Genomic DNA, 15751 nt, shown 5'->3' with positions numbered 1-15751 from the left:
GTGTCTAACCCTACAGAGAGATGGGAGGGATGAGGACCAGTCAACCCAGTGACACAGGCAGGCACAGTTGTGGGTGTGCCATCTACACAGCAAAATAAACTCATAAGTATGTTCACAGGAAGGTCACAGTGTGCCATTGTAGGCCACTGGCAAAGGTGACACATGGCTGCTGCCACCATGACTAACACAGTTGTCCATGTGGCATGTGGACACAATCCTTACTTATAGACAACCACCTCACTAGCTGGAGACAAGATCAGTGAAAAGTTACCGGCAAGCATTTTCCAACCTGGTGCCCAATGTAAGCACTTAAGTAAACGTGGCCATATGAGCAGAAGTGCAGACCAACTCTAGCACCCACAGACTTCAGTGAGACTTGTGGGTGCTCTCCATTTCTGAAAATTGGGGCCATTTTTTATTTAGGTGCCGAAATGTGGATGTAGTAGCCTAATTTTATACCTCCAGGTTTGAAAAATTTGGCCATAGGGTAGACAGGGCCTAAGAATCTACCCCCGTATCTGAGCTAAATGTCCCCTCACTCTTGTGCAGCAAGCATGCTACTGGCTCATGTGCACCACACCAGAGGGAGCTGCATTTCAGTATTATTACATGCATCTATAGGCTGATTTGTAAAGTGCTTTGGGATGAAATGTGCTATATAAATGTAAAATATTATCTCATTGGCCTCCATTTAAACACCATCTCCTCCACCCCATCCCATTATCCCCACTAGAAACCTCATCAGCTTCATCTTTACCTATGGTCTTGGTATCTCCAGTCATCCCCAGCTTGATCAAAGTTACCCCAGTCCTTCTCCTCTTCATCACCTCTGTGCCACTCCCCAACATTCTCTCCAGACAGCATAATGCAAAATAAACGTGTACGGTGGCCAGGAAAGAGCGGAGGAGTGGCAAGCATGTGTAAAGCTTATATGCTCTTAGATTCCAGTGAGTGTGCTGACTTGAGTTAGAAGGAGCCCTAGCAGCATGTGCTCCTCTCACTATCTTGTTACGGTCATTGCCTGTGAGATCTCCATCCTCCTCCTTTCCATGCTGCCCACAAGACCCTGCTCACTGCCACCTTTATCCCATCATCACCAGCTCCCTCCACTCCAGCAGCAGGTTTCATAGTGAGGATCGTTTTGCCACTATAGCTGGGACTTTTCAAAGGGAGTTGGGTGCCCAAATCCCACTGAATTTGAACTCCCATTTGTGCCTTTGCAAATCTCCTCTGGCCAGGGTGTTCATTGCCACAGAGAAGGGGGTGGCTCCATTCTCACCTGCTGCTCACAGACCGACATGGTGGCAGACAGACAGAGCCTCCCACTCTTTGTCAGCTGTTTAAAGAGACAGCTCTTAGTTGCCCTGTGGTGTGCTCCCCTTTTAGACTGTCAGGCCTGAGCTTTTTATCTCTTCCTACAGGATCTGAGAGTCTGTCAGGGCCACCTGCTGGGTTGAAAAAGGAGTGGGAGAAGGGGCTTTGGCTCACAGAACCATTTTTTCATGACAGTTTATTGCAATTTGAACACAAGGCATGCTTTCCAGAGGGACGAGCGGAAATATGGACCCACAAATACATCCTCTTCTGCCGGTGAGGAAAGCATGCACTGCTACACGGGGAAGGATAAAGGGCCATTCAGGTGCTTGTGCTGATATTTTACTGCATGCAAATCTGCTAATCAAAGCTCAGACATTCACTGCTGTTACTCCAGATTTACACCAGTATAAATGGGAATATCCTGGCCCAAAGGTCCTACTCCGTTCTCTCTCAAACATGCTTTCTCTCTTACTCTCTCTCTCTCTCTCTCTGATTCCTTTTCTCTTTCATGCCATTCTATCTTCTGGCTTTCTTTCTGCTCCTCTCTGTCTCCTTGCCCTCTGTACCACTTTTTGCGCTCAAGGGAATTCAGCTGCATACAGCGAGGAACACCAAGGTCACCCCCAAACCAGGACTGAGCTGCCTAGCATCCTCTTCCACTGTTATAACCATGAACCTGTAGCCTGTGGAAGTTACACCAAACTGGGGATCAGCTGTGACTGATCCTCTCCCAGTGTCATTGCCACCATCATGAACACAACAAACACCAAACTCTGTTCCATGTGGGAGGAGATTATCAGGGTTCTCCCCACCCCATGTCTGGGTTTCCCTATAGCACGACCTGAATATGCAACAGAGTAAACATAGAGAAGGAAGAGCAGGAAAGATTAACTCGGGTGAAATGCCAAGCCGTGGAGTTGTTTGTGACTCTACCAGCCTCAGGTTCTCAGAGCGAGCTGGCCACAAAACGCACGCTCTGTCTGGTGTGTATTTTTCATAATCTACAGTGTGAGGCTTAGGTCTGGTTTCCTTTGGTCCATGTCTCCTGCCTTCTTCCCACTGGAAGAAGTGGATGGAGGGCAAACCTACGGGAGGATGTGACAAGCAGAACTCCAGCTGCTGCCAGAGATTATTCTCTTCTGCTCAAATGCTCAGCAGTTCTGCAGTTCCTTCCCCTCACCTGAAGGTTGGGAGCTGATTCCTGAGGCAAGCTGGAGGGAAATGGCGGTGCCTGCTGCTGGGAGGCAGGAACAGGAAGCTGCCCACTTATGGCCTTGAGGCAACTGTTCAGTCCTACAAAATCCCCATTAACCAACAGAGCTACTGTGGTTTTGTGCTTAGAGCAGCCCTGCTGTTTCTGTTGCTGCCTTCCAAGTGAGCAGCTCCTTTTTTCAGAATAATTTCTTAATGAATGACAATAATCCCCTATAAGAAACCCCAAAGAGCTGCTGGTGTCTGGTGGAAAATGACATTAAAATTGTTCTTTATAGAAATAATTCCTCCTATGTTTGATAATCCCATATGTTTCCATACTTGCCTTAAATCTCCTCTTCTTCCCTCTCCCCTCCTTTATCTTTGGGCCTGAATCTGTGAGCTACAGAATGCCCATCACTCCCATTGGCCTCAATGGGCGTTACAGATGCTCAGCAGCTACCTGGTTCGAGCCCTTTATTATTAAGAACATCAGTGGTAAAGCAGGGTCTCTGTTCCTTAGGAGTTTACCTGCTCCTGCTCCTGCTGCCTTTCGCCCTCCCTGGTATAATCATTATCATCCCGTGTTTGTAGCGATGGGCCCAAATCCTAGGTTAGAGCAAGTCTACGGTTTTGGAATGGTCCAGATCTGGATCCTGATATGCTCAGAATATTATGGCCAACCTCTGTCTCTATCACTGCTAACCAAATTCAAAACCCAGTATCTGAACTCCCCCAAATTCTGGGCGACTTCAAAGCTGGCGCCAAACATCACACCTGGCCCATATCTCTGCAATGGGCTGAAACCAAACCTCAGGCATCACTGAGTTTGGGGGACGTTTTGCTCTATAGCCGAACTCCGCAGACCCATCCCTCTCGGTTTGTGGCATCCCCATAGCAGCAACTGCTCTGCCTCAAACAGAAGATTATTAGGTCTACAGGGAGGAAAAAATAAGAAATAGATGAGCTGCTCAGAAACAAAAATCCTCTCTTTATGCTGGTGACCTCAATAAAGGAAAGAAATGAGGGGAAAAAAGTGCAAACAAGATGTGCTAGTGAAGCAGAATTGTTGCTGAAACTTCTCTTATTTCTTTTTTAAAATAATGTTGTGTATAAATTTAGTTGTGGGGAAATGAGTCAGGTTAAAAGCCTCAGATGCTGACGTTCCCAGTCCTCAGGACTGGTATAACATGGACAGTGGCAGTGTAAGCTTTCTCCACGCTGCTTCCACCCTGACCTGGAGGGGCCAAACTCTACGAATTAGGTGGATGTTCAGTCTCCATGATCCATGCAATCTCGGAGCTCCCTGTTGACACGGCCAGCAAGGAGGCCAATTAGTGACAGCTGTGATGCTGATTTGTGGGTGGGCAATAGATCCCCTAGATTACAGACTGGAACCACCATCGCGTAGGCTAGAGAACAGCCACCAGAGGATAACAGCCATCGTTTACAGCAAACCCAAGCTGGATGGAATCAGTGACCTCAAGGCACTAGACTCCATACCCTATTATCAATCCTGTCAGCCAAAAAGCTGGCAGAATTCTTTCTACATACGATACTGTTACAGTGTTTTCTGTAAGGCATCAGCCAGCCTGTCACAAATATAAACATAATGGACCAAAATCAACCCTCATGTAACTCAGTGGAGTTACATCTGGGATGGATTTGGGACAATTAAAAACATATTCAGAATCTTCATCATTCCCTTCCTGGCTCCAAGTCTTGTAGAAAGGTGTCTCTGGAGTGAAGAGTGGAGGATGCCTGGACCAGGGAATGATTCAATTCCCATTGACTTCAATGGCTCCAGCCTTAGAGAGCATCACACATCCAGGCCAAACTGCTAGAGTCTTGTGGAATTCTGGGTGGCAATTTCGAGTGACTGGGGCAAAACCTAAGATGGCCCAAGGGAAAGTGGTGGGTGGATTTTACAAAGCAAAGTATGAGGGAATAATGAGAGCGGCGCTGGGATATAATAGTGTGATCACAGGTCGGGGGCATGCCCCTGAGACAACTCAGCAGTGAGCATTTACAGTTCTCTTGTGTTAATGCCTTCCAAAGTTTACAAAGGTATGTTTCTTCCCGTGAAAAGAAGTAATACAAGCACGACAGAAATAGGTCAGGTGAAGACACAGAAAGAGGTGAGGGCAAATAAATTTAGGAACCAGGAATAAAGTGGCTGTCACCCACTTCCCACTGCTGCCCAAGACTCCTGCTCATTGCCACATCTGCTCAGGCAGCCTGGAGGAGTGCATTGCTGCATGAGAGGCCATGTTTCTGCTGGCCAGAGGCCTGAGACCCTGAGGTATGTGAAAGGACATTGTCCAGAATCTATCCATCCACTTGTTACCCCTCTGCACATGGCCACAGGGTGCCATGCACATAGGATCGCTTCCATCTTCCATTAATGTATGTTAAACACTTAGCAGTTCAGAGATGTGGCAAGAGGGAATTTCACCATGGCTGCAGGAGAGGCTGACCTGGAGATGAGACCAAAGGCTCATTTCCTCACTGGTAATTGGTGCTGAGATTCCAGGCAGTGGCCAGGCTGTGGCAGTGACTAATCCAGCAGGCACTTTAGGAATGAGTATGCAGCTGTTTGAAGTCCCAACTGTATTGAGTTAGGATTTAATTGCTCTGTAATTGTGAAGTAAGCACTTGCCAGTTGCACTGTTCACGTTTCAGCCCTGCTCTAAGCAGCACTTTATAGAGGGAAAATTAAATCTCAGAAGGAAACTAGTACATGCAGATCCCATAGGCACAGCTCCCTTACCCTTCCCATAGACAGTTCAGATCCCAGCCCACCTGTTCAGTTCAGATACCAGCCCCTTTTTATCCCACCAGAGACAGCTCACATCCCACTACCTCTCTCTCTCTTCCAAAACCAACTCAGATCCCATCCCCTCTCCCCCCAACCCCACAGACAGCTGGAAATCACCTCCCTTGCCCCTAAACCCAGCTGGGATCCCATCCCCTCCCGCCCACACAAAGATATGTGGGATCCCATTCATACTGCTTAGGGACAGGACAGGGTTGCACCTATTTCCAGCACAAATCCAAAGTTCATTGCCACAGCAATTCCACCTGAGCTTCTTAACATATTTTGTAGAAATTTCCCCATCACTGGTTGATTTTTCTGCTGATTTGCTCTCCAGCTCTGCAGGGGGAGCCTGAGGCAGCCTCCCAAAAGCCCGGGAAAGGCAAGTGAATGAACATGCTGTTCCCTCCAATTGTGATTCCAGCATTTCCTCTCATTACTCTAATAGAAACAAATCTTTCTCATCTTAGTCTCATTACCTCTCACAAAGGCAAATGGTGTGTAATCCCATTAGAGATGGGTTGCTGCTGGACACATTTTAAGGTCATTGTTCTGGTACGCCAGACTCCACTGTGTGAGACTGGGATAAGCGGGGACGCAATTACTGGGCTATTCAAATCCCGAGAATGAAGCTCTGCTGTTAACAGCAGAAGCCAGCATGAAAAGAGCAGTCACCTCATGAAATTATGGGGTTTGGTCAAATCAGAGTCTAAGCAGCACTCAGGAAAAGAGCAGGGCAGGTTGTCAGCACCTTCTCCATGAAGTCTCCTGCGCTCTGGGGCCTGACCTTGGCTAGCCCTGGGCCCTCATATCTCCCCCATGAAATTTCCTTTATCATCACTAGTATTTATTATTTGCCTTGCAATAGGGCCTAGCAGCCCCAGGCATGGACTAGGACCCCTTTGTGCTAGGCGCTGCACAGACACAGAACAAAAGATGGTTCCTGCCCTATAATCTCAGCTACAATCTAATCCTTTCCTCTGTAACCTGTATCTGGGTATCCTTAGCATAGCCCCACAGTGTGAGGCTGCTGCTGGTGCCACTTCCAGGACTCTGACTCTACACACTGGACCTGGGTATCCCAGACACAACCTCCAAGTACAGATCTGTCTGCCAATGCCAGCTCTGTGAGAGCTTCTTTGGTCTTCAGAGCCGGTCCTGGTGACCTCTAGCACAGACCCCTGTCAGAAAGCAAGGTGAGCTGTTGCATCTAGAAGTGCTGGAAGCCATAGCCGTCCAGAGACTCCATTTTGCTTGTGGCTGACAGTGCACTGAATCAGATGAGGAAGAGCAGGAGCAACTGAAAGTGCCTCATTGAGTTGGTCTCTGTTGAGGAGTTAGACACTGATCTTCTCTCAATCAGTTCCTACCCACCAGCATTTCAAAGCCTTTCCTGACGGATGGGCAACAAAGACAGAGTCAGCTTTGCAGAAGAGAGGAGAAGGGAAACCACACCATGACAACAGACAACAAACATCACCACAAAACACACACAGACAGTTGCTTCCTGGCCCCTTGCTACTGACAGGTGTTGCCCTCCTGCTGTTTTGTCCCAGTGCTTATTGCCCAGTGTTACTCTCTTGCCACCTTCCACCTGTTCTGGGGTCCCAAAGTCACCCTCCGGCTACCCCATCCCTGTGCTGAATGCTCGCTGGTACCCTCCTGCCACCCTGTCTCTGCTCTGATGGCTTGGTACCATGCCTCCCTTTGTTCTAGGTGCCGGGTCTTACCTTCATCTCCTTTGCTCACTGTCTAGCGTTACCCTTCCATTGCCCCATCCACAGCCACCCATCTGATATTTCCTTCCTACTGTCCCAGGAGAGCAGGACAGTTTCCGCAGCCCCTACGCGCTGGTGATGCCCTTGGCTTGTAACCCTTCCCACAGGAATAAGAACCTTGCCACTTTTGTAGGTCCTGCCATGTGGTAGTTAGGACTGAGCCTAGGTTCCCTACAGGAGAGAAGTCAATGGCCCAACCACCGCTGGAGTCTCCAAAGTCCCTTGAAGAGACAAGAGTCAGTTCCCGGTTTATGCTTGTTATTAGTCCCTGTTCTCTTTAATCGGCTTAGACTGATGAGCCGAGGCAGCAGCAGGGATCAGCCGGCCTGTTTAATTAAAGGATTGCAGCTCAGCCCTGCAGTTTGGGAGCTTGTGTAAATGAACTGGAAGTACATTATTTAATCTGCTGCGCAGAGAGGAGTCAAGGCATTAATGAAGCAAACTCTAATTAAAACTAGACGGCTGATGGTTATTAGCAGCATCAATTCTGACAGGATTGATCTCATTTAGGGAAATGTCTGATCTTGGACAAAAAGGAAAAAAAAAACCAACCTGGGTTATCTAATAGACAACAGCACCACACTGTTGGGACCACACTGTCACATGATACAGACAGTGAGACACAGCCTACATTTAAGGATTGCTAATTGAAAAACGGACAAGTCTGTATCTGTTTCTGGCCCCTATAAAGCTGGAGAGGTTCAAACCATCTTTATTCTCCACACACGAGCTTCTCTCATGGAGGGACAAGTGTGGGGCTATGCTTTACTATTTTGAGGCAGGGAAGAGGGGTCTCTATAAGATCCCACCACCTATTTTCCTTTCCATTTACTTCCTTTCCATCATCCTCAAGGTTCTGAAGTCATGGAAACCCACCTTCCTTCTAGCTATGGAGCTCCGGAGCCCATCAATGCTGCTCCAGGGGTCAGCTATGGGAGGAGAGCCCTTGATGACAGTGACATGAGGTGCTTTCTTATCCTCATGGGCTGGATAAGCATATTGCATCAACGTTGCTGGCAGCTTGAAGGCAGGTGCTGGGGAGGGGTAAGACACTGAGCTCAGGACCCAAATTTGGATTGCCCATAGGGGAGAATCATTCCTCACACCCAGCTGGCCTTTGTGTCACCAGCTTAGCAATGCCACAGTATGCCTGGGAACTTTCCAGAACTTCATCATCTTTCCAGGGAATATACTTCCTCAGCATGATGGCCAAGCTATTAGGAAGTTGCAGTGGGTTGTAGCACCAGAGCTGAGAGGGAGACTGGCTCTATGAGAAGGAAGGAGGGAGACTGAGTACCAGGGAGACCATGATAAGCTAAGACAGGCAGGGTCAATGGCATGAGACAGGCAGAAAGCTGTATAAAAGGGCTTAATCAGGAGTTCGTTGGGGAAGTTTGGATGCTGACCTAGATCCAAGCTCCATGGGTTGAGCTCAAGTGCAGGCTTCAACATGACAAATGCTGAGACACTTTCAAACAAATGATTATGGAATAATTTCTTCTGCCTCCATTCACCTGGCAGATCTGGAGGCAGGAATTCTGTGTTTTCCCATCATTACTACAAACAGCAAGAGAGTCCAGGACATTCTGGGTGTCAGTGGCTTGCGATGTCTTTGCCTGAATTGTAGGGAGTTGGTGGGTTAATGAGAAGGGCTGTGGGGTTAGGCACACAGCAAGTAACCATAGAGTTTAAGACCTCCTGGGAGTGACTAAGTCATGTAGGCCAGGGACACACAGGGTCTACACTGCAATAAAAGACCCACGGCTGGCCTGGGTCAGCTGAGTCAGGTTCACAGGGCCTGGGCCGTGGGGACCTGTTATAACATTTTATAACATTGTTATATAATATATATGTATATAATATAACAATGTTATAACATCGCAGTGTAGATATTCGGGGTCAGACTGGAGCCCAGGCTCTGAGCCCCTGTGAGGTGGGAGGGTCCCACAGCCTGGGCTCCAGCCCAAGCCCAAACATCTACATAGCAATTTTATAGCCCCGCAGCCAGAGTTGGGCCAGCTGCGGCTCTGCTGCGGGTCTTTTTTTGCAGTGTAGACGTAACCACAAAGAACTAAAAACTAAGCCAGAAAAAGCCACAAACACATTAGAAATGAGGTAGAGTAGGGAGGGGGCAGGGCCCAAAGGCCAGGATTGTGGACACTGAAAACCCAGGCTAAAAAGGGAACACAATCAGGCCAAACAAGGTACATGACCCATAGTTTTATCTTTCCAAAGCTACGGGTGAGAGGCCAAACTGTCTCTAGCACAGCAATCTCCACAGACTTAACTGCCTCATAGGGCTTGCATCCCTCTATCACACTCATTGAAGTTTGGCTCTAGACTCCACTCAAGGCTTAGACAACCCTCCCCATGCTCACCCTCTCAGCACTGAAGGCCAGTTCAGCACAGAGGATTATCCCTGCCTTCCTTCCACATTTAGTCTTGGCTACTAAAGAGCAGGAGAGAGCCCACTCTCCCTGCCCCCTCCCTGAGTACAGCAGGACCCCACATATCCCCCGAATGCACGTGCCCATCTGTTCTCTTCACAGCAGTCAGTTCTCAAACTTTTCACTGCACGGTGATCAGAATGCAGAGGCTGTTCCAGCGAGCAGGACAAATCAAGAAAAACAGCATATTGCAGACCACCGCCCCGCCTCTGCAACTCACCTGCCCCACACCGCCTGGAGCCATTCCCAGGAACGCTGGCTTCCGATGTCAATGTCAAAGGTCAGATGAAAGACTCTATCAATGGGATATAAATCTCCAAAAACAAACTCCCTAGCTGCCAAAAGCAGGAGCATGAGAGGGTGAGAGAAGAAGGAGCATGTGTCCATGTAAGACATAGAAGGATGGGAGGGTGTGGGTGACAGGGAGCTGGGAGAGGGTTAGGTTGAGAGAGAACATGGAGAGTGGAGGCCGCATCTATATCGGCATCTTGTCTATCCCAAGTATTTCTGAAACGCCTGTCAACATGGTATCTAAGTGCTGGGAGAGCAAGGCTTAAAGTGGACTGGTACACCCAGACTTTCAGATTCAGCTAAAAAGATCAGCCATCTCTCAGGTGGATCCTGACAAAGAACAAGGGAGAGAGTGAAACAGTCATGTCAAAAGCTGCACTTTCTAGTGGCAAACTGGGAGTATTGCATTGACCAGCCCCAAGTTCGAGCATTTCCTAGCACACTGCCTACCGTTTTCAGGACATGGCGTTCCTAGCAATGGAACTGTAGCAAGTAGCCCAGGCATGGGGGGGCAGGTTCTGTTTGTGCATTGCTGACAGGAAATGGATCTCTCAGGTTGTTTTTGATTTGCCTTCTCATTTTTGGGTTCGGTTCTGATGCCCGCTGCCAATCAGAGAGGGTTGCATCAGTCTCAGTTGTGTGGTTAATGTGGGCCCATACCATGCTAACTTGTACACAGGCTAGTGCCATTACAATTACCCTCCCCTGGAAAATTCAGCCCATTTCACCTGGCAATCCACACTGCAATAGCTCAAATAGTATTTAAACAAGCTGTACCACTTGTTATGAAATTCTATTGTTGGCACTTCTGTGAGACCAGCCCGAAGCCCTGGTGGAAGGTGTGGGTGAGTGTGTGTGTGTGAGAGAGAGAGAGAGAGAGAGAGAGAGAGAGACCGAGGGTGTGCTTGGATGTGTGTGTGTGTGATTAAAACTTACTGGGTGGCATATCTGGGAGTGAAGAGCGAGGGGTGTGTGAAGAAGAGCAGTGGTAGGGAGATGTTTATGGGAGGGATGGGGGTGAATGACAGCAGGATGTGGGGTGTGTATTTGGGGCAGGGAGGAGAGTGATGAGTACTGAGAAGAGGAGAGGGATGGAAAGAAGAAGCCCATGGTGACAGCAATCTCCCACCTTGGTGAGGAGTCCAGAGATGAAGGCTTCTGCTCTGCATCAGCTGCTGGGCAGCAGAACTGGTGTAAAACATTTTCATTCCTGTAAGAGAAGACAAACAGTGGCAGGTAAGAGTTCATCTCAGTCTTTGGCAAGCTCATGGGACACTGTCCTGTCCAAGTCTATTCCTGGGCATTGCAGCTGTTCAGTGATGCCCAGCTCTTTACAGCTGAGGAGAACTCAGATTATAACATGAATCCTTCAGCCCAGGAGGTGGGGAACGGAGCATGATAGGAGGGAGTAGTCATCTCCCCTCCCTTCCTGGCCTTGCCACTAGCATCATGCTGCATAGAGTGAGGCAAAATGTTTCAAAAGAAAAGTTTTCTTTGTCAAAAAAGGCCTTTATTAAAAAAAAAGTGTAATGAAATACAGTTGTTTTTTTATATTTATTTAAATTTTAGTTTTGTTGCATGTGGAGCAAATGCTTTGTTTGCTTGGATGCTGTTTCAACACCGATTTAATTAGTAAAAAGTCAAGCATTTGGGGAGGGAATTTTTTTCTGAATCCTGCAAAATGGAAACAACACTGAAATCCTCCCTCCCCTACACATGTTGTTTTCTATTTCAACCAGCTGTAGTGCAGGACTGTCACCTCACTGGCACTTGAAGAGAGCGCCCCTCTAACTTGCTTCTGCCTCCTACTCTCCTTCCAAAACATCCTCAGAGCCTGCTTTGGGGAAGCAGTTTCCCTTCATCAGAGCCCAGCGTGAGCAGACTGGAGTGGAGGAGGAAAGGAGAGAAGGGAATGGAGGAGAGGAAGAGAATGAAACAAAGAAGATAAAAACAGAGAACAAATCCAAAAAGAAAAACAGCTTGAAATAAGAGTGAAGTATTCAAAGACAGATTTAAAATATAGCAATGAAGGAAGAATTTGTCTGCAGGGAGAATACATGGGTCTTGATTTTCAAAAGTGGCAACTGATTTTGGGTGCTTCTATTTTTTGGGCCCCATTTGGAGGCATTTTCAAGGGTCTGGTTCTCTGAAGAGTTGAATACTCACAAAACCCCACCTGAATGCAGTTGGAACTGCAGCCACCCAACACCTCTGAAAATCAGACCCCTTTCAGATGACTCAGGATTGACCTCCAAGAAAACAGTGGCACTCAAAATCCATGGCCACGTTTGAAATTTTTGCCCAAAGGCACCAAAAAAGTGAACAAAAGACAAATTGAGAGAGAGACAAGAAAAAGTGGAGAAGAGAAAAAGAAAATGGAAAGAAAGGGTCATAAAACAAGGGAGATAGAGTGATCCAAATACTTAGCTAATGTAAATGGTCCTCGCTCCATGTCAGTGGAGCTAAATCAATTTACACCAGCCAAGAATGTGTTGACTCTGTGATTTAATGGTGTTTTGCCTGATTCTAGCCCAGCAACAACAACAAAACTGAAAAGATTCTTGGCTTTGGATGGGGAGTGGATCTGAAATGTTCTCCTCAAACCCTGACACACCACACCTCCCTGTGAGAGGAGACAAGTTCACCCTCCTTTTCTCTGTGAAATGTTGACAGTCACAGCCATGAGGATGGCCAATCCAATCCACAGAGACAGCAACAGTCCTACTTCCTGCTCCCCATTACCCATTACCAGGCCTGCCCAGCTATCTTTATGTAACAAGCCCTTTCAGCTCTGTTGCTTCCTTTATTTACTTCTGATGTTCATTCTCAAAATTGTCTCAGAAGCGATGGCTGTTTAAAAACAAGATACCTAGGAGATAGATGGGAAAAGAGAGAGTTTGCATTACCTCACTGAACTCTTCCCATATCCTCTGTCCCAGCTCTGTCCCCACATCGTAACATACTCACTGTAAAAGTAACACATCGTAACATACTCACTGTAAAAGGAGTTAACATGATGTGTTTTTGTGCCACATCAAACTTATCTCCCATTGCTGTAACACCTCCCACTCCCATTCCATTTCCTCTGCAACCCTTATTTATTGTTGGTCCTTGCAGGGCTGTGTCTAATTTAAGCTTTTCAGGTGGCAGGTACCTGTCAGTCTGGCTTATCTGTAAAATACCTGTGCTGTCTTTTGGCGGGCACAGGTGACCAATCTCAAGATTATACTGGATTCTAGATTCAAGCAAACTCACATAAATGCCAGAGCTCCTCCATCTTGTCACTCTCACCGTGACTCCTTCCCTAAATGCCCTCTAGTATTAGAGTGACCATACGTCTCATTTTGGCCAGGACAGAACCCTTTTTAAGCCCTGTCCTGGACATCCCGCCTTTTTTTGGCAAAACTGGGCATTTGTCCCATTTGCTCATGCCAACTGATGATGATCAGTTGGCAAGAGCAGACAAGACAAATGCTAAGTTTTCAAACTGGGGGATGTGCAGGAATGTTTGTGGGGGCGAGTGGCGACATTCGGGGTGGGGGACATCTCCACATCCCCATATGGGCAACCTAAGGCCTGTGCCCCATCCCCCACTGGGAGGCTACGCAGGTGCTGTGCTTGGAGCCCTGCGGGAGCATGGCTGATGTCTCTCCACTACATCCTGCCACTCCAATCAGGGAGCGATGGGGTGTCACATGCTCACTCTGCAGCCCAATCAGAGGGCAGTGCTGTTAGGGCCCTCATACAAACTCTTCTTTGGTCTCTGCCTCATCTTGTGTATCGCCCGGTTTCCACGAGACAGCGGGGCTCTGGGTCCTACTGGGCAACCCAGCTGCTAAGTGCCCGATGGGTCTCGCAGCATCCACTTGAGCCAGGGCACCAAATGCGGCATATCCTCCCCCTGCCCAGCAGCTCCCACCTCTGCCTCATGCCCCCTGCCCCCAAGCAGTCCCCGGAGCCCCCACCCTGACCTACTGAACTCCCCTCCCCATCCTCTGGGGCTGGTCCCCGGAGCCCTCTCCAGTCCCCACCCACCCCAACCAGCCTCTTTTCCTCCCCAGTCACCTGCTTCTGCTACATCCCAGCCTCCCTCCACCCCCAGGGCTGCTAGCTGCAGCCTCCTTCCTGCCCCTCTGCTATCCCAGCCTCCAAAGGGCCACTGCACGGCTAGCTGGATCGTAGTTGAGTAGCTTCACCTCCTGGCTCTGAGCCCAAAAGTACCCATACATTCTCACACACTCACACCTTCCTTTGCTGCCCAGATCCCAGCCCATACCCATTCCTCTCCCCCCCTGCCCGTATCTCTGCTACTTAGCTCAATTGGGGGTGCAGAGGGACTTTCAGGGGGACAAGTGATGATACCAGGTAGCTCTGGCCAGCCCCGTACATCCGGTTTTCAGTTTCAGGAAATATGGATACCCTATCTAGTGTACTCTAGTGTGTGCTGCACCTACTCCAACATTAGATGCACCATTCAAATAATATTAATAGTGAAGAGAAGAAAAGGGGAGACAGAAAAGGGAGCTGTAGTGCTAAGGGGAAGAGAGGAAGGACAGAAGATAGTCAAAAAGGCAGCCAAAGAGAATCATATGTATTTATAAGGCTGCTATCGCCATGTTATCTAAGCACCAAGAAAGGAAAGTGTGAGGAGAAGCACAGACTGAAGAGGAGATGAGGCACAGACAAGGGAGGAAGATAGAACAGTGGATAATCACTGCAGCTGAAACCTCAGTCTGCTGTGAATATAGCAAGGAGGAAGAAACACCCCAGAAATGAATCTGTGTGCCTGGGGACTAGCAACCACAGTTTCCAAAGTGACCACAGATTTTGGGTGCCACATCTTTGTGTGTCCAACATGAGCCACCCAAAATCAATGTCCACTTTTGAACCTTTTGTCCTAGAGGTCTGAACAGCGGAGGCCCTTGGGGACAGTCCTGCACAGCTCTAGCCCCTCTGCAATCACAATCTGCTGTTGCCTCTCATACAGCAACAAGCAGGTGTAGCCCATACCCATAGCCAGAAATCTCACCCCAGCAGTGCTTGGGAATCCTTGAGTTCAAGGGCCTCAAGTGGCAGGGAGAGAAGGCAAAGTGGGGATGGGAAGGAGAGATTGGTGTACATTAGGAGGAATGCTTTCAATGGGCAGGTTTTGGTAAGGGGTTATTTCAGAATTGTGTGTTAGGGTCCCAACCTATATTTGTGCTGGGGGCCTATATGAATCTTGATACACCTCTGAACTCCTTAAATACCATGGAGCAGCTAGGGTCCTCAGTCCAATTAAATATTTCCATTAATAAATATTTCTATTATATTTTGCCCCAACCAGGGCTTATGCCGTGGGGGCAATTATCGAGTGATCTATCCCCTGTCATCATGTCCCAGTGAAAGGCTTAGGAACACCTTGAGCATGGGGTTGAAACCCTGACCATCTTGGCTAGTAGCTATTGATGGACCTGTCCTCCATGAACTTATCTAATTCTTTTTTGAACCCAGTTATATTTTTGACCTTCACAGCATCCCCTGGCAACGAGTTCGGCAGGTTGACTGTGCGTTGTGTGAAGAAGTACTTCCTTATGTTTCTTTTAAACCTGCTGCCTATTAATTTCTTTGGTTGTCCCCTGATTCTTATGTTATGTGAAGGGGTAAATAACACTTTCTCCACACCATTCATGATTTTATAGACCTCTGTCATATTCCCCCTTAGTTGTCTCTTTTCCAAGCTGAACAGTCTCAGTCTTTTTAATCTTTCCTCAGATGAAAGCTGTTCCATACTCCTAATCATTTTTGTTGCCCTTCTCTCTACCTTTTCCATTTCCAATATATCTTTTTTGAGATGGGGTGACCAGAACTGCACACAGTATTCAAGGTGTGGGAGTACCACGGACTTACATAGTGGCATTATTATATTTACT

At 47.9% G+C, this 15751-nt stretch overlaps 1 protein-coding gene across 3 annotated transcripts in view; it reads right to left on the bottom strand.

Moving 5' to 3' along the window:
* The window catches only part of IQSEC3 (IQ motif and Sec7 domain ArfGEF 3), a 119609-nt gene that overhangs the window by 48153 nt on the left and 55705 nt on the right, over positions 1-15751 (bottom strand). For all 3 annotated transcript variants that reach the window (XM_054034863.1, XM_054034853.1, XM_054034868.1), the window contains one exon: positions 10969-11049. In XM_054034863.1, the coding sequence (XP_053890838.1) occupies positions 10969-11049 (81 nt within the window). Of the gene's footprint in view, positions 1-10968; positions 11050-15751 lie in introns of those variants that run through there.

Source organism: Malaclemys terrapin, chromosome 1, assembly GCF_027887155.1.
Source record: "Malaclemys terrapin pileata isolate rMalTer1 chromosome 1, rMalTer1.hap1, whole genome shotgun sequence".
NCBI classification, from domain to species: Eukaryota; Metazoa; Chordata; order Testudines; family Emydidae; genus Malaclemys; species Malaclemys terrapin.
This window is presented reverse-complemented; position numbering and strand designations above follow the sequence as displayed.